Source organism: Salvelinus alpinus, chromosome 13 (assembly GCF_045679555.1).
Source record: "Salvelinus alpinus chromosome 13, SLU_Salpinus.1, whole genome shotgun sequence".
Lineage (NCBI taxonomy): Eukaryota > Metazoa > Chordata > Actinopteri > Salmoniformes > Salmonidae > Salvelinus > Salvelinus alpinus.
Genome location: NC_092098.1, coordinates 31,342,335 through 31,361,527, shown reverse-complemented (window position 1 = coordinate 31,361,527; position 19,193 = coordinate 31,342,335). Strand labels below are relative to the sequence as shown.

At 44.5% G+C, this 19,193-nt stretch overlaps 1 protein-coding gene, 1 long non-coding RNA gene and 1 pseudogene across 2 annotated transcripts; 1 reads left to right on the top strand and 2 right to left on the bottom strand.

The window, feature by feature from the left end:
* Nucleotides 1-370: 370 nt before the first annotated feature.
* On the bottom strand, nucleotides 371-2,332 carry LOC139537545 (uncharacterized). Its single transcript, XR_011667562.1, has 2 exons — nucleotides 1,695-2,332; nucleotides 371-850 (listed from the first exon to the last, which is right to left on the bottom strand). It is a non-coding gene; the product is annotated as an uncharacterized lncRNA (long non-coding RNA).
* A 23-nt stretch (nucleotides 2,333-2,355) lies between these two features.
* Nucleotides 2,356-12,085, top strand: LOC139537539 (nuclear envelope pore membrane protein POM 121-like). The gene is made up of 13 exons (XM_071338977.1): nucleotides 2,356-2,947; nucleotides 3,706-3,921; nucleotides 4,112-4,279; nucleotides 4,411-4,491; nucleotides 4,680-4,851; nucleotides 5,266-5,357; nucleotides 5,463-5,542; nucleotides 5,689-5,801; nucleotides 5,896-5,995; nucleotides 6,081-6,356; nucleotides 6,468-7,913; nucleotides 8,152-8,259; nucleotides 8,419-12,085. Exons 1-13 carry the CDS (start codon nucleotides 2,397-2,399, stop codon nucleotides 8,517-8,519), a joined length of 3,504 nt encoding a protein of 1,167 aa, XP_071195078.1. The 5' UTR covers nucleotides 2,356-2,396; the 3' UTR covers nucleotides 8,520-12,085.
* Nucleotides 12,086-12,679: 594 nt separating this feature from the next.
* Nucleotides 12,680-19,051, bottom strand: LOC139537544 (28S rRNA (cytosine-C(5))-methyltransferase-like; annotated as a pseudogene).
* Nucleotides 19,052-19,193: the final 142 nt, after the last annotated feature.

Here is a 19,193-nt window from a genome sequence, read left to right as displayed (position 1 = left end):
TTGTACAACTGAATGCCTTCAACTGAAATGTGTCTTCCGCATTTTACCCAACCCCTCTGAATCATAGAGGTGCGGGGGCTGCCTTAATCGACATCAACGTCTTCGGCGCCTGAGGAACAGTGGGTTAACTGCCTTGCTCAGGGGCAGAACGACTGTACACAAGGAGGCTAATTCGTTAATTTTCTATCAGAATATTTTTTTTATGAAGATAAGCATTATATTGTTATATTATAGGAGTAATTCTGGTAGGCCTGAAATATTCTTCCTTACCTCAAATTCAACTGTCAGAGTCAGTTGGAGCTCTGGTGCACACTGCCTTCATATCATAGGCTTGCAGTAGCTAAAGCTTATCAATACCCACACCTTCACAAAAGTTTCTAAACTTTATTAGGGTAATATAAAAAGTAAGTCAAGCCATTGTTTATAGGGAAAATATGAGCAGGCTATTATATTACCCCTAACACAGCTTTACAGTTGGAACTTAATTTGGCCAAGGAAAACGGCTCAAAGGAATGAAACAAAACACAGACCTTCACAAACGTTTTGAACAAACTAGTGCCTACCATACCCAACAAATTACAGAAATAGTTCAAGACCCTGGTTTACAGTTCAAGACCCTGGTAAGACCCCAGATGTCCTTCCCTGAGACAGTTTCTGACAGTTTGTGCAGAAATGATTTGGTTGTGCAAACCCATAGTTTCATCAGCTGTCCAGGTGGCTGGTCTCAGACGATCCCGCAGGTGAAGAAGCCGGATGTGGAGGTCCTGGGCTGGCGTCGTTACACATGGTCTTGCGGTTGTGAGGCCGGTTGGATGTACTGCCAAATTCTCTAAAACGACGTTGGAGGTGGCTTATAGTAGAGAAATTAACATTAAATTATTTGGCAACAGCTCTGGTGGACATTCCTGCAGTCAGTATGCCAATTGCATGCTCCCTCAACTTGAGATATCCGTGGCATTGTGCTGTGTGTTAAAACTGCACATTTTCAAGAGGACTTTTATTGTCCCCAGCACAAGATGCACCTTGTTTAATGATCATGCTGTTTAATCAGCTTCTTGATATTCCACACCTGTCAGGTGGATGGATTATCTTGGCAAAGGAGAAATGCTCACTAACAGGGACATAATCAAATTTGTGCCCACAATTTGAAAGAAATAAGCTTTTTGTGAGAATGTAAAATGTCTGGGATATTTTATTTCATGAAAACATGGGACCAACACTTTACATGTTGCGTTTATATATTTTTTCAGTATAAATTCCCATTATAGGCTTTTTACTATAGGCCTACTCTTGTTTCTCTTCAATGAAAAAGGCCTCCATCTTCGCAGTAGCCTTGGCCAAGGCTCATCTGTCCCTCTTTCCTTAGCAGAAAGCGCATGGTTCTGAAGAGCGAATTTACCCTGGCATGATGTTTTGATAACCATGTAAATCTCTCTCGGACAAGGTGACTTTTATCAATATATTCAGCTCTATTTACTCTCAGATTCGAAAATGCTAATTAGCGTCAAAGTAGACAACATGCAAGACTAAACATATCTGCAAGCTCTTGAATGTCATCTCTAACTGACCTTTGCGAACAGGTATTTTGTTAATTTAAAAGTTGCACATGACAGTTCACAGAATTGTCAATTTAAATAAATGTAGCCAATTTATTCATTACTACATTTAGCTAACATTAGATAGTTAATTCTTACCTTTTCCTCGATTCGGGAGTCTCGTCCAGATCATCATTGCATTTGTAGTTCTTTATGATAGCCACATTAGTAGCTATTTAGAATTTCATTTTTAGGGGTAAATACAGTCGAATATATTGCTAAGTCATCTTGTCGTAGAGAGATTTACATGGTTATCAAAACGTCACGCCAGGGTAAGCGTACAAGAAACACAGTCCTTATTTTAAGTGGGGTATTTTTTACTATGGGAAAAATGAATGGTGGAAAAACGAATGGAACCATTTCATTGTTTGACCGCTAGGTTTTGTGGGTATTATGACTCATACTGTGGTACTCCATAAGCCATTCATTTTTTTGTCCACACTCTCATTGGCCTCCAAAAACTCCTTGCTTGGTAGGAGAAACAACGCCACTTGCTGGAGGGAGACAGATTTTCCGCCGAGTTCAGCCTCTCTCTTCTGAGTTTATTCAGTAATCATCTGTATGATTGTCTAAGTAATCATGATTTTTAAAACCCGGCTGGTGAAAAACCCAAGTTAGAGCAATTTAATTCGCCTGATTCTTTTAAGATTAATTAATACATTTTTGCAATAAAGTAATGTAAACAGTAAAGCATTATTTTTGCACAGAATATGCGCTGATTGGGGTTTGCGAATAAATTATGGAAAATGTTGACGCGCGGCATTATGGGATATCAAAGTCCTCCGGCGGCGCGGTGCCGCCATGTCTCCAAGAGAGAAGCGGTTCATAGCGTTTAGCTCTATCGTGATATTCTGTCTACTTGTGTATTATATTCCAACCTTTTTTTATATAGCTTTCATTCTTGGAGTTTGTTGCGTTGCCTGTATTTATCACAGCGGAGAATCACTCAACGCTAGGTTAGGCCCTCATCCACGCCATGGTCTGACTATTCCACCCGTGCTGCGACGCTGGTTGCCAGAGATTGCGAACGGATTACCCACAGCGGGGAGAGTCAGAAGTCGCACCGTCAAGGGTGATGTTAGGGAACCGCTAGTATTAACCGACCAAAGACGTTCCGAGAGCGCTATTTATCGCAAAATCGCGGGACACAGCGACTCATTTCTGTTCAGTCCTCGGGATATACTAATGGGAAGTTACATTGGGAAGGCAGAAAGTCCTCCCTCAGTTGTTGGGAGGCCGCGAGCCGGTGCGAATTCGCGTGTTAACCCAAACGCACGAGAACAACTGCGCGAAATATTGGCGCGACCCAACCACGCTGTTTATACTCCGAACAAAAGACTGTCATTCGGGAGGTGAGTACTGAAATAATGTTTAACTAGCTAAATTTAGCATTAAAGTTCTTAGGTAAGCTAACAATGACTAGGTAGTTAGCCTAGCATTGTCAGCTAACGTAGCTAGCTGGTTTGCAACTGTCAGTAGCCAATGTGCTAACCGTAGTTAAATACAATTCCGAAACAAAATTGCGCCTACGGATCATGTTGCACACATGGATGGTGCAGTTGTCATTACACGATTTTAAACGATTCCACTGTTGCTACAGTTCGTGTCGTAGTTAGTCATCATTAAATAGGAAAACAGTTGCTTGTTTTTAAATGTATTAAGACGTGCTGCTTCGCCGCATCACATACTACCATTCCCTCCAATATTTGAAAATGTGGGAGTTGCTATCGGCTCCATTCTCTACAAGGAAATGTTCCTTCCCCCCCAGTTCTTGCTCGATATATATATATTTCGTTCGTTCTTTGGATGACGGTATGGCACGAGACAAGCGATAACAATGTTTTGAACATGCATTATAGGAAGTTTTACAGTAAGAATCTTTTCCACTGTAATGATCACTGCAGTTACAATGGCTTTTACTATCATTTTCAAAACATTGATAGTTATTAAAGTAGCGTTGTAAACAAATGGTTGGTCAGCTCAGGCTCTTGACAGACAAAATATTTTGTTTAAATTCCTGTTTTGTGGAATATAAAATCAGTTTATAAATGATCTACGGCAGACAGTTTCTTGCAATGACCTAATCCTGTGGTCACATTATTGTGTACAGGGAGCCCCTTGGCATGATGGGCAGGTTCACCATAACTCCCCAGCGCCACTACCCCCTCCAGCAGACCGGCACATCCTCTGTGGGCATCCTGCCCCCTGCCCAGTGGGACGGGTTCAGAAAGAAGAACATTCTCACCCCTCGCAACTCCCCGGCAGTCCACAGTCCAGTCACAGTGAAGATTGCTAGGCCAGATCGCAACACCACTCAATCCCCTTTGTAAGTCATATTGGCCCTGTCTTGCCGCATCTTAATTTTTCTATCATCCGTTTTGTAGATCTGTTGGTAATGATGCAAGCAACTTGTACTTCTGTGGCACATTATTTGAGTGTCCATATGCAGTTTGAAGACATCCTTAGTTGTTGGGTGGCCCTTCTGACATTTGTTCTGCAATTGATGTTGTCTGCAGCTTTGATCATTTGAACTCCCCGGGAATCCTTGGTTCTCCAGGCCTGGGGGCCCCTGCAGACCCCTGCTCCAGGGAGACTGTTCTGAGCGTGCTCAAAGAGAGCCGCAAGAGAGAGGTGGACAATGAAGATGACAGGAGCTTCACTGCAGGGCAAAAGAGCAAAAGGAGGTATGTGACTACCACAGGATGCAATCCCTTTGTATACAACATACTGTTCTTCTCACACTTCAGTGTCTCTCTTGGTATTGTGTGGCTCTTGAAGACATTTTACAACGTACACCTGCTCTTTGTTCACTTAGGCGCCATGACAGCAGTGGGAGTGCTCACTCGGCATTTGAGCCACTAGTGCCCAATGGAGCTCCTACACAGCTGGTGCCCAAGTGAGTGTGAGCAACGCCAGTACAAAAAGTCTTTCTCTGTAATTCAAGTCCTGATATTACATTTGAATGCGACTTTGCTTTCATTCAGTGTGTTATGTTTAGTTATATCTAAATAATTAGTTATTCAAATACTGTATCCCCTCTTCCAATCTCTCCTGAAATCCTGTTTCCACTCCCAACTCCTATAGGCCTGGTACGCTGAAGCGAGGACTGAACGCTATGATGGAGGAGTCAACAATGAAGAAGTCGCGCACCTCCTCCATCAGTTCTGTGAGCTGTGGCCTAACCCCCAGCGGCACCCTGGGCTCGGTCCGCAACTCCATCCGCAGCTCCCTCAGCTCCTCACAAGGCTTTGCTCAGGTACTTTTTAAAATTTGGATGGAATGTACTCCTCTGATTGGGTATTCCTCTGGATGGGATCGACAGCCAGGAGTTCAGTTGACAGAGCTGACCTACACAGAGCAGTATTGTCAGAAAACCGGGGGGTGGCAGGTAACCTAGTGTTTAAGAGTGTTGTTCCAGTAACCTAAAGGTTGCTGGGTCGAATCCCAGAGCCAGCAAGGTGGAAAAATATGCTTTCTGCCCTTGAGCAGGGCAGTTAACCACCAACAACTTCTCCCCGGGTGCCGATGACATGGACGTCAGTTAAGGCAGCTCTCTGATTCAGAGAGGTTGGGTTAAATGTGGAAGACACATTTCAGTTCAATGCATTCAGTTGAGCAACTGACTAGGTATCCCTTTAACCTAACCCCCACTTTCACGTTTGTTTTCAAGCGGAAAAAGGCCTCTACTCGCAGCCTCTCCCCTCTCTCCAGCCTTGAGTCATCCCGCTCCCAGACCCCAGAGAGAGCCTCTAAAAAGCCCAGGTATTCACCCTTCTAGACATTTCTAGGTTCACACCATGTCCTGTGATGAAATGAGAACTGCCATTGTTGTGTGCATTTTATGACCTTGTTTTTTCTGTCTGCCAGGGAAGAGGATGCTCGCTCACCCAGCTCTGCGTCCTCGGCGAGGTCTGACAAAGCGTTGATGGACCCAGCACCCACCACTGGTTAGAGCATGTTTATGATGTGTATTTCAGATCAGGCTCAGGTCTTTTGGTCTTGTCCCAAAAGAGACTTACGTTTTGATTTTAAATAATTGAAAATAACTGGAGCCACCACATTAACGGTCAATGCACTATATTTCCTGTTACAGAAAAACTGACTCCAGCCCCCGAGGTCCATGTGGCGTCAGACTCTGCCGGTAGTGGGAAACGGAAACGCAAGATTCCTCTGGTGTCCAGTCGTAGAGGAGACCAAATCTCTCTGGTGAGAAATTCTGCGTAATAGAACATGTACTCAAATGGGACACGTAGCTAATCATCTGACAGATGGAGTCTTAACATTGATGTTGTCTTTGCAGCCTCCACCTCCTGAGCTGGGCTACACCATCACTGTGAAAGACCTGGATCAGGAGAAGAAAGCCGCTCTCAGCCAGATCAACACAGTCCTTGAAGAGTGTGGTGCGTATTCCCAAATCACAACTTTTATAAACCAGTTTGTCAACAACAAAAAGTATGTTGATATTGATTTATGGTCATTTTTTAGTTCCAGAGAAATCTGTGTTAGCTCCAGTAGTGACCACATCTTCTCAACCTCCTGTGTCAAGCGACCCCACACCCACCCTGGCCACCCTGCTGGCCAGCCCTCTTTCCATATCGACATCTGCCAGTGTGGTGGCTCCTATCCCTGTGATCAACCTGGATCCTGTCCCCTCAAGCACAGCTGCACCCGTCACCACCCCCCCCTCAGCCAACCCCCTCCTGGAGTCTCTTAAAATGATGAGGAACAACGCCCTCGCCAGTGCTGCTGCCACCACTGCAGGTCTGTTAATCACATATCAATCATTTAAAGTTGGAAGACACTACTTTTTGGTGGTTGTCTTTGAGTGAAGATGTTACTCTAAAGCCTGTTTTTCTCTTTTTCCCCCTCCAGCTCCGGCTGTCTCCTTGGTGAAAGTATTGATGACTTCTGCACCACTGGTGACTTCTGCTTTGCAGGCAGAGACCAGCTTGACTGCTCCTCAGCCCACACCAGCCTCCTCCTTCCAGCCTGCCCCAACCTCCCTCTCTCAGCCTGCCAGCACCATGCCCTCTGCTTTCATCCAGGTGCTGAGCCAAGTCACCAAGGCCCCCAGCAGTGTCCCCACCCTGGGTGGAGCTAGCTTGTTTGGCCTGGCCAACACACTGACAGCCCCTTCCTCCTCACTGGCCCCCACTGCCACCACAGAAACAACCAGCAGTAATAATCCCCTCCTGGCCTCTGTTTTCAAGCCCATCTTCGGGCCTGCGACCCCAGCCTCCTCAGCCCCAGAGAGCACACCTGCTGTCCCAACCTTTAAGCCCATATTTGGAAGTGCCACAGCCACCAGTGCTTTTGGACAGCCAGCCGCTACCTCAGCCACCTCCACAGCTAGTGCATCTGCTTCATTGCTCAGCGGGCTCACCAACAGCAGTACAGTGGCCCCTGCTGCCTCCCTGTTCACTGGGGTGTCCAGCAGCACCGCTCCTGCCCCAGTGCCCTCCGCAGTCCCAGCCGCCCCGCCATCTGTCAAGTCTCTGTTTGGAAACTGGAGTGCGCCGCCTGCAATGACCTCTGCCACGACCATTGCCCCTTCCATAGGAAGTACTTTTCAGTTCGGCGCCACCTCCACCACAGCTCCTGCACCCACCCTCAGCTCCACTGCAGCCGCCACCACTTGCAACAACGGCTTTTCGTTTGGTGCCATGACCACCACCTCTGCTGTCACTCAACTCGCCCTCCCAGCCACCGTCCAGGGGGGATTTACCTTTGGTCAGGCTGCAGCCACCCAAAACTCTACCACCGCATCCTTCAGTGGCTTTGGCATGGCCACTGCAGCCACTACTACTGCTGCAGCACCTGCAATCCAGTCCACGTTCACGTTTGGGAAGTCGTCGTTCGACGCCTCAGCAGCATCAGCGTTCCCTAGCGCGACTCAGGCCCCGGCTGCTGCTATTGCAGCAGCTAATCCTTTCACGTTTGGGTCAGCTGGGGCCACCCCTGCCCCCTTCGCTTTTGGTGCAGCTGCCACTACGGCAGCTTCTACATTTGGGACCCCCACTAAGCTGGCATTTGGAGCCAGCTCTACAGGTTTTGCATTTGGCAACACAGCGGCTGCCCCAGCAGCCCCTGCCTTTGGCTCTGCCACTCAGACTGCCGGCACACTCCCAGCCTCCGCCCCAACCTTCTCGTTTGGTGGTGTGTCTGCACAGCAAGCCCCCGCTACCCCTGTCCAGCCAACCACCGGAGGATTCAACTTCGGCGCAGCAATTTCAGGCACTCGGTTTGGAACACCCAATCTCACAACACAGACACCAGGATTCAACTTCGGGGCTGCTGCTAGTGACAAGCCAGCCTTCGGTCAGTAGATCTAGTATAATATAACACACACTCTTTTACTGATTTTGTTTTCATCCACAACAGATTTTTACGATTTAAAATAAATCAGTTGTTGGTCAATGTTGCATTTTGGTGGCAGTGAGATTTTACAGTATTGGCCAATTAAAAAAATAAAAATAAAAAGGCCAGTTCATTCCAAAACCAACGTTTTTAATAGATGTCTTTTATTCTAGTCTTTAATTGTTAATTTATTGTACAGGGACATCTACCCCTACTTTTGGCCAGAGCACTGCTGCGGGTCCTATCGCCTTTGGAAGCCCAGGAACTCCAGTCCAAGGATTCAGTGCTTTGGCACCCTCAGCATTCGGTAAGAAAATAACTAAAGCTTGATTCTGATTCTCCAGCGTTCTGCCTGAAGTGTGCAGCAAAAAGCATAGTCTGTGTTTCTTCCTAAATCTGAGAAGCTGTAATGGTTATAGTCAACAGCCAGGTGCATCTTTATATTGACATGTTTTTTGTTGACCAGGCTCTCCATCAACTCCCTCGTTCTCCATTGGCGCTGGCTCCAAAACGTCAGGGGCACGCCAGAGGCTACAGGCCCGAAGGCAGCACCCCAGGAAGAAATAGCCTTGCCAAGGCAGGTAGCGCATGGCTTGGAAGCCCTTACCCATTCAGCACTGCTATCGACGACACCCATTACACCCTCCAGAGGAGCTGAACTGCTGCTATTGCTAACACAGCTTTCCATTGTAACCCCAGTCAGACCAACAGGCCTCCCCCACCCTGCTGTTCCCCTGGCCGGCCTGGGCTGGCCTGCTTTGTGGTACGAGGCTAGCAGAGGCGCACACGGCCCTCCTAGGATGCCTATTGCTCTGACAGTGTAGCCACTCTCCCAGGAAGGATCAGAAAGGGGGATAGGAGGCAGAACGAAACAATGTATTATACTTGAAAGACAAAAGACTTTTGAAATCCATTTGACTTTAAGTGTAGCATATCCAATTCAAACAACTTTTTCCCCCGCTTTTTGGATTTCCCCTACTAGACCTGTTTATGACCCGTTTTTGATTTGCTAACAGAGCAGGATTTGTTCAGATCCGACACGCTTCTCACTCACTTTGTTTTTGTATACAATTCTAAGCAGGACTGTGTGTTAACGGCTATACAAGGGCTGAACTGTTTTTTTGGACGTATGCCCACGGTCAAAATAGGGTTCACGTCAGTATGATCTGCATGGACGTATCCAGCTGTACATGGCAACCATAATGTATAGGAGATGTTGACAGTTTTTAGATAATGAATTGTGTTTATTTTCAATTTGGATTCCTAAAGGCTGTTTCACTCAGTTAATGAAGACTGGTATTTTGAATGAGTGCTTAGTGTAGCGGTTTCAGATATGCCCTTGTATTATTGTACAGTGTCACAGGCACTGGGAAGCATTCCTACAATGGAATTTGTTCTACTCGTTTGATCCTTAATGACAGAATAAGGTGAACAATAAAATCCTTTGATAAACATAATTTATGTTTAACCGATCTGGGGATGGCATTATGATCATGTGGAGTCCCAGGGTAGTAGTCATTCGTGGGTCGATATTGTGTTGGTGTAAATGGGCTACCCTGGACATGCGCTAAAAACCAAAGGTCTGACCTACAAAATATTCTCTCTTCTACCACCGCTTAAGTCCTTTTCTCTACTCCTGCTATCGCCATAGTGAAGATGGGAGGTGGGGACATTCAAGACCGATCAGGGAGCTGTTTGAGAATGTTAATAAATCCTTCCTCCTTCCCTTGAAGTAACTTCTGTGGATTGTATTCCGTTGGATGGAAAAAAGCAAGTTACTGCAGCTTCCACTTATCCTAACCTAGTGAATTACTTCAAGGGAGAGGACGTAAGGATGCGTTTTGAATGTGGTCAGAGCAGTTGTGTGTTATGGGAGGGATGGGTATGGTGATCCTGGCGAGCCATAGATGCAGGGTTTTTCCCCAGCCCAACACTGAAACACCAGATTCAACTAGTCACAGTCTTGATTTAAAGACCCTGTTTGATCGGTTAAATACAGCGTTGTGTTCCCCACCAACATGGCACAGAACAATGTATGTCTTGAAAGCCAGCCCCCACCTTCACACACAGCCCGCATAAGATCTATCATAGAGTTCTGACTGGCCATGATAGAAACTAGAAACATCTGGGGGACTGTACCACAATACCCCTGCATTTGTATACTACCAAGACAAAGCTGAGTGCATTTATAAAATGAACTGAGCTTGGTGCTCACATGCATTGAAGATGGACATACTTGCGCCTTCAGCAGTCAAACCGCTTTCCCCTCCCTTGTATGATTCCCTTCAAGTCTTTTCTGGTGTTTTTTTGCTTATTACTGTTTTTGCCTCGGTGAGTCTGGCTTGGAGGAAATAATGTGGTGAATGGCGGCGTATTGGTAGTGCCGGACATGGGTTTTACCTGCACGTTCAATGGCTGAGGTTAAAAGTTTTGTTGACTTTTTAACAATTTAATGATGAATGTGTTTGGGTGTGACTATAACTAGATTCACAAATGTGCACAGCAGGAGAGGTGTTCTTGTCATTAATGCTGGATTGAAACTCAGGACTAAAGGAACTGGAGGGGAATTATCTTCTTTCAAGTCAAACTTAACCTCTTTGTTGTGCGCTAAACATTTTACTAACGATGTAGGTTACAAAAATTACCTCGGGTGTTGAATCGGTTATTAATTGGTCCACCCCTCTTGAGAAAGAACTAGGATTTTGAATACTAATTTTTAATCAGAACTTCTCCTGTTCGAGCCAGTTAGTGTTTGGAAGAGGTGTGTGTGTGTGTGTGTGTGCGTGGGGCATGATTTGACTAAATAATGGCAATGAATGCTAAACATAAATAAAAAAAACGCACAAACTTTATTTTTGTATTAAAGAAGGTTGCCTTTTAGAATTCCTTCAAGCTTGGCTCACTGGCGCAATTGGTCTATAGTTATTGAATTACTTTTAATTTGTTAATCTTTACTCAACCGTATTGCAATGGTGGAATAAAAGTGTCTAAAGGTTTCCATTTGGAAGAGCTCCACTTTTTATATACAAGAGCGTACTGGGTCTGCTAGTGTATGTGAATGCTGTTTGTCTGATCATTGTGTACAGTACAAGCCTGACACGTGAATTGTCACTTTAGAGCGCGAGACTGGCTTCGCGTGTGGCTGAGTGTATAGAAAAATACTGACGTTAATGTTTTTTGTGCTGGGACACACAAGTACCCTGTTCATTTAAAAGAATAATCTATTTCAATATGCAGCATTATTCCAGTATGCCATTTATGTATGATTCCCATGTTTTGTGTTATACCTAATCCCTTTAACAATTGATAACACCCCACCTCAGTTATTTGGATGTGAAGTGAGAAATGAAGTCTGCCCAGTGGTCATTTTGACTGACAGCTTTTGAAAGAAGACTGATGCATGCTTTGCTCATTTACCAGGCTTGTTTTTATATCTTGTGAGAAAATGTTATTGTATCGTGAAATATGCTTATGACATGGTTGGGAAATGTGGTGATGGCGTTAACTCAAACCACCTCAAATGGCCTGGCCACCTTTTTGTTCAAGTGTTTGTTCCCATAGATGGGGCTTAATTATTATGTTATTGTTGAGATTTCCGGTATGCACAATTGAAAAGCACAAACATTGAATGTAGTATAATATTTAGTACTCCGATTTGTAATTTTTTCTGTTCATAATTTGACTTTTTGTGCTTTACCCATTTAGTACAACATTGATGTCCTTCAGTAGTTCAGCAAATCCGCATACACTTAAGTCATTTGTAAATTGAACATCGTCATTCAGCCTTATGCAGAGCTGTGTAAATAAGTATAGGTGTTTTAATTTGACTTATTGTGGCCATACTTAACCTAATGGATTTAACCAAGGGCTCAGGCTATTCCATGTGTTTATTTTTTTGTTGTCAAAGAGGCACCAAATGACTTATCTGAAATGTAGACGTTTGATAATATGACAGTGTTTTTGAGAGCTGGATGTCTTAACGGCTGCATTGGACCTTTTATCTCAATATCAAATAATTTCAGGGCAGGCCAAAATTCCATCCCACCCACAGACTGAAATTCCAGGTGGTCCTTTTGAAGATTCAGTGTTTAACCCATAAGTCTAAGCCCTGTAAATAAAATTATTTGAGCAATTATTTTTGGCCTTACTGCTATAAGCCCATACAAATGCATTGAATAAGATTCACTACATGGAACAACATAGACCCCCCCCCCAAAAAAAAAAGTTTTGTTCTGAAGTCCTTTATCTGAGCGATCTAAGATCAGGATGTTAAAAAGTCGCATGTATTAAGGCCCTAATTTTTGGTACTACATGGTCCATTTATACTTTAATTCATTTTCCCAACTAGTGTAGAGGGGACCTACAGGTGAGGCCTGTGGGAGTCCTAAAGAAAAACATGTTCATGAGTCTCACCTTTCCATAGAAGGGTCATAGTAGTTTGTAGGCTAAACCATTCCAACGCTACAGACAGTTTTGTGAGAACTGTTTTTCGGGATGTCTTGTGGTCTGAAACACGGCTCTGGCTCTTTCACCGCAGATGCGGAAGTGCGACATAGGCAGATGCAGTGGATTGAGATGCATCCAATGCAAAAAAAAATAAAAACTAGCTTAAATTTAAGGGATTTTTATAACGCTAATTAGATTGATGTGGGGGTGTGGACATCGACCTTTGTGGGTTTAATAGTCACATGTACAGGGTTGCAGGTGTGAATGTAGGGTATAGTCAATCTTTTCACTGTACATATTTATTTATTTAACCTTTAACTAGGCAAGTCCAACATGCAGGACTAAGTGAAATAAAATTATCAAAATGGTAATAAAAAAATTATAAAAATAGCACTATATACATAACTGCCAGTGATGAATCAATAATGTATTTTAGGGTGGAGGCATAGTAAAGACTGAAGGGGTGGGGTGGAATGTCAACTGGGAGAGCAGCAGGTAAGGTAAATGGTGGTGGGAGGGGTCCATAGGGGGATTTGCAGGGGAAGCAGGTAGCTGGTGGCTATTCAGCTGCCTACTCCCCCCTATGGACATTCCCCCCTCTTACAGCTCTTGCACTAAATAGGCATTTTCAGTACAATTACATAAATACCTTAAATACTTAAGGCTATAATTTAACCTACAGTATTTCTTAAGTTATTTTGCACATTTTGATATTGCCTATAATGCGCAACATTTCTGGTATTCATATTATACATTTTGCAAATTTAACATATTGTATATTTTGCTAATTCGGAACAAATAATACAACTTGTAATTTTGTAAAATATCATAAATGGATGATGGACACCCACAAATTAATACATACCATATGAAATGTAACATACTGAATGTACAGAATGCTCTGAGACCACGTTAGAACATGGCACAGCCAAGCTTCGATGTTGACTTGCGATAGGGCGAAATATGGCTTGTCCAAATAACAGCCACAGTTGACTACCAAGGCAAAACCAGTGTCCCTTTGAAGGGTCATTCTAATTCCACTTTAGCAACATTGTTTTTCTTACTCCTCTTTCCTCCTGTTATCTGTCTGTTCCTTAATGGTGTTGGGCTCCTTAGCCATATCCTTAGTCCCATCTTTTTCTTCCTCCTCTTCGCTCCTCCTGATGTTTGTCTTTTCCTCAGTAGGGTTGGCTTCCTCAGCCACATCCTGAACCTCCTCATCCTTATCTTCTGTGATCTCAGCCTCCTCAGCCTCATACTTGTCCTCACTGGCAAAAGGACTACTTGGACTCATCTGTGGCAACTGGATTGCTACACTCGTTAAGACGAGCATTAACAATGTTGCATTTTTGTTGGTGATTAAAACTTCTTTCAGCAAACAGTATAATCTAGATGTTATCTCTATAAATATCCTCTTTCAATTAATGAGTTTCATTGAATGTGATGTAATTCAAATGGGCTCCCGAGTGGCGCAGCGGTCTAAGGCACTGCATCTTAGTGCAAGAGGCGTCACTACAGTCCCTGTTTCGAATCCAGGCTGTATCACATCCGGCTGTGATTGGGAGTACCATAGGGCGGTGCACAATTGGTCCTGCGTCGCCGTCATTGTAAATAAGAATTTGTTCTTATCTGACTTGCCTAGTTCAATTTAAAAAAAATATGACTGCTACTCAAAGTGTTTGAGAGACCGGCTGTTCTAGACTCTGTGCTGTTTGTCGCTCCAGCAGGGCCACGAAGCCGTGGGTGAGGGCTTTGGTGGTGCTGGCTTGGAGACACTGTGTGAGGGAAGCAGGACCACGCTCTGGCCCCTGTTGGAGCAGAGGAACCAGCCTGCATAAACAAAGGGTGGAAACAGAGCTGGTGTCTCAGATCAAAGGTTTCCACAAGACAATGCTTTACTGATCTTACAATCACAGAAACACAGATAGGTAAAATACTTATTCAGTTCTATGATAATCTCTATATTCAATGTGGTAATTGATCATTAGATTGATATTTGTTTCCTACCTGAAGCCTGGGTTCTGCTGCAGGCAAGCGGCAACCACTTGCTCATTCCTCTGTGTGGAAGCAGGGTCATTCCTCTGTGTGGATGGAGCTGGTGGAGTCGCTGCAGATGAAGGAAGCGCCTGGCGTGGTTGAGACAGTGCAGCTGGAACGCTGCCAGGGCCTTCAGACGAGGATTGTCGTGCTCCTTTTGGGATGCCGGCGTCTCATCCTGCAGGCACACCATCCCAGAGAGAGAAACACACAAAGATACCCATTTGGCTCAACAATGATATTGAGAGTACAAAGAAGTTACATGTTTTAGAGGTCATACAGGTACTTTGACTTGTGAGTCCTTCTGGGTCATTGAGGTGCATCTTTCTGGAGACATAAACAAGCCCTAAACATCTGTATTTTGTTTTGAGGACATCAGAGAGGTATACTACAAAGCAGGGTTAGCCATCTAACTTGCCTTAATATTTTTTTTTTTTTTTTTTGAAGGATATGCTTGAAATGGGCATGGTCTAATTGATACAACAACTAAAAACATGTAAAAGTTTTGCTTTTAATAAACTCAGAAGAAAAAAAACTTCCCCCCCCCCCTTTTTCAGGACCCTGTCTTTCAAAGATAATTCGTAAAAATCCAAATAACTTCACAGATCTCCATTGTAAAGGGTTTAAACACTGTTTCCCATGCTTGTTCAATGACCCATAAACAATTAATGAACATGCACCTGTGGAACGGTCGTTAAGACACTAACAGCTTACAGACGGTAGGCAATTAAGGTCAGTTATGAAAACTTAGGACACTAAAGAGGCCTTTCTACTGACTGAAAAACACCAAAAGAAAGATGCCCAGGGTCCCTGCTCATCTGCGTGAACGTGCCTTAGGCATGCTGCAAGGAGGCATGAGGACTGCAGATGTGGCCAGGGCAATAAATTGCAATGTTCGTACTGTGAGACGCCAAAGACAGCGCTACAGGAAGACAGGACGGACAGCTGATCGTCCTCGCAGTGGCAGACCACGTTTAACAACACCTGCACAGAATCGGTACATCCGATCACACTTGCGGGACAGGTACAGGATGGCAACAACAACTGCCCGAGTTACACCAGGAACGCACAATCCCTCCATCAGTGCTCAGACTGTCTGCAATAGGCTGAGAGAGGCTGGACTGAGGGCTTGTAGGCCTGTTGTAAGGCAGGTCCTCACCAGACATCACCGGCAACAAATGGGCACAAAACCACCGTCGCTGGACCAGACAGGACTGGCAAAAAGTGCTCTTCACTGACGAGTCGCAGTTTTGTCTCACCAGGGGTGATGGTCGGATTTGCATTTATCGTTGAAGGAATGAGCGTTATACTGAGGCCTGTACTCTGTACCGGGATCGATTTGGAGGTGGAGGGTCCGTCATGGTCTGGGTCTGGGGCGGAGTGTCACAGCATCATCTGACTGAGCTTGTTGTCACTGCAGGCAATCTCAATGCTATGCATTACAGGGAAGACATCCTCCTCCCTCATGTTATTTCCTGCAAGACAGCAATGTCATTGTTCTGCCATGGCCAGCGAAGAGCCCGGATCTCAATCCCATTGAGCACTCCTGGGACCTGTTGGATCGGAGGGTGAGGGCTAGGGCCATTCCCCCCAGAAATGTCTGGGAACTTGCAGGTGCCTTGGTGGAAGAATGGGGTAACATCTCACAGCAAGAACTGGCAAATCTGTTGCAGTCCATGAGAAGATGCACTTCTGTACTTAATGCAGCTGGTGGCCACACCAGATACTGACTTACTTTTGACCCCCCTTTTGTTCAGGGACACATTATTCCATTTCTGTTAGTCACATGTCTGTGGAACGTGTTCAGTTTATGTCTCAGTTGTTGAATCTTGTTATGTTCATACAAATATTTACACATGTTAAGTTTGCTGAAAATAAATGCAGTTGACAGTGAGAGGACGTTTCTTTTTTTGCTGAGTTTACATCAGAAAATGTATGGTTATTTCTGGTTGTTTATCAAAGTTAGCTGGCTAACTCATTGAACCTGCTTTGTAGTATACCCCTCAGACAGACAGGTCATGTTGTTACCTGATCCGCTGCACGATGGGTCAAGTAGAATGTACTCCACATCTATACTGCGGCCCATCCGGGTCCACCTTTAGGATGTCCTGATTGGCCAGCTGCTGACATGTGACTTCGGTACAGAGCAGGCGAGTGGACATTGTGGAGAGATGCTTGGCGTCCAGGTCGAAGGCAAACCGTTTCCTTCAACACAGGCCAGAAAGGAGGTTTTGGTCAAAGGTGTGAGGTGAGACAAGTAACCCTTACAATGTGCTTTGGAATCTGATCAAAAGAGCTATCATTTTGTAACCTTAACTTTTTTCATGATTAACATCAAGTTTCTCTGACCCAGAATAAGTATATTGCTGGACTATTGAACATGGTATTTAGTCCAGGAGTATGCTTAGTCTGGGTCTGGGAAATTGACCCTCCATATTTCAATCAAGCTTTACCCTTTGGACTATTGAACATGGTATTTAGTCCAGGAGTATGCTTAGTCTGGGTCTGGGAAATTGACCCTCCATATTTCAATCAAGCTTTACCCTTTGTTATTCATGATGGCGGCGAGGTGGCTGGTTTTGTTCCCCGGCGCTGTACAGGAGCCAGGACATGGCTGCCTGTAAGTGGGTTCACGAAGTATGCAGGGAGACAGCTGGCCTGTTGGGATATAAGGGAGACAGTAGTAGACATGCAAGTCCATGGGCCCTGTTTGAAATGCATCTTAGCTTCTTTCTTTTATCAGAATAGATCTTACAAGGTAACCTCATCCAATCATGTACAGATCAGTGATGACCTCAAGGAAGAAAGGATGGAAGGATGCATTTAGAATCCTCACCTTGTCTTGTAGAATGATGTGGCCAGCCTTGTAGAGACTGTGGTCATGGAAGTCTGTCTTCGCAGAGACAACCAGCAGGTCTGAAAGTTGCAGGTCACCCACAAAGGATTTCCCCTTCAGATTCAGGTCATTGGGCCTGGACATCAGAAACACACATTTTGTTTTTAATTTGCCTAATGTCAACCTCAATCACTAGAATGAATCCATGCTGTCAATATAATTAACAGGGAATGAAGAAACATCCAAGGCTTGTCACTGACTGACGTTCTAGGCCTGTCCCAGGTAGGCGAAAGCCCTCTCTCTTTAGGTAATCGATGGCGTCCTCTACCATGGTCTTTAATATGTTCACACGCACATACCTTGGGAGCTGATAGCCTGAGGAAGTAATATTTAACATATTTCCAGTGAAGTATCCCAGGCAGTGTGAATAATGCAAAAAAGTTGGCCAGCTGTACAGACTTCAGAAGCATGTTACTAAGCCAGTAATATTAGTGTACATACATTTCATATCTAAGACTACTATGCCACTCCATCTCTTTGCAGCTCAAATGTCTTATTTTCAAAAATTTATAACAGGAGTAATAAGGATCAATCAATCCAACCTTCAGGCTGCTGGAGACTGGAGGAGAGTAGGTCCTGGTTGCAGCTGACCTTCTGCTTGATCTTCATGCCGGCCAGGGCAGCCTGCAGTCTGGAGCAGTGCTTCATCATCAGAGCCTTCCAGGCCCTGCCACACTTCAGCCCATTACCAACAACCAGGTCATACACCAGAACCTGTGTAATGGACAGGACCAAACAAGAGGTAAGTGACCAGCCATGGTGTTGGGGCAGTGTTCTTCAAACTTGGTCCATGGGGATCTGATCCACAGGGTGTGCAGCTTTTGTTCTATCCATGTTCTAGCACACCTGAATCAATTACAGTACATAATCAGGTGTGTTCGTCTGGGTCGAAACAAATTCCTGCATATTAAATATCAGGCTCGAAGAACTATATGTTGGAGGGACTGAATGAGGCTCCCGAGTGGCGCAGTGGTCTAAGGCACTGCATCTCTGTGATAGAGGCATCACTACAGACACCCTGGTTCAAATCCAGGCTGTATCACAACCAGCTGTGATTGGTAGTCCCATAGGGCAGCTCTCAATTGGTCACTGTAAATAAGAATTTGTTCTTAACTGACTTGCCTAGTGAAAAAAAAAGAAGCTTTTTGTTCAAAAAGGCACGATGGGGGAGAGAATTGTCCAATGTGTTTCACATTACCTGGTCCTTGGCAAGATTCGTTTTTATCTTAGTTTGTTTGAGGAGCTTTGTGGACTCAATGATCTCTTGGAGGATAGATGAAAACTTCTGTCTCACACCAGGGCAAAAATATGCTTAATATTCTGGTGAGGTGAGAGCATTATTGTTAACAATACCCACAGTACTGCTGTAAAGTTAATCTCTGCTGAAAATATATTTAGCATCTAGGCATGAACAGCAAGGTGTTGCTTGTGTTATTTGATGTTTACTGGTTAGCTACGTGGTAAATGTTGACAGAGTAAGGCGTTAGCTAGCTAGCTACTGTACTCAGTACACTGTAGCAAATTACCTGAAATGTACTGTCGTAAACCAGTCTATACAGCAGCCTGCTTCCTCTCCACTTTCTCGAGAATCTCGGCAGCTTTCACGTACAAAGCCATTTTTCGAAAACTAGTTTAGAGTAAAACATTTTTTTTTACAGAGAATGTGTTATCATTATGTACAACTACATTAATATATCTCCACGACACCCACGTTTCTGCAAGTGGGCAATATACTTTACTGCCCCCCCCCCAAAAAAATGTACTGCCCGATGAAAAATGTAGGTATCGATTTACGTTAAAACTCAAAGTGCCTACGACCGTGAGACAGTTTCATACTGTACTGTCTTTGACCGTGCTCTGCT

Coding starts and splice junctions, on each gene's coding strand:
- LOC139537539 (XM_071338977.1), top strand. CDS start 2,397: ATGTCTCCAAGAGAGAAGCGGTTCATAGCGTTTAGCTCTATCGTGATA. Junction 4,852..5,265: donor CCTCACAAGGCTTTGCTCAG/GTACTTTTTAAA, acceptor TTTGTTTTCAAG/CGGAAAAAGGCCTCTACTCG. Junction 7,914..8,151: donor TAGTGACAAGCCAGCCTTCG/GTCAGTAGATCT, acceptor TTTATTGTACAG/GGACATCTACCCCTACTTTT.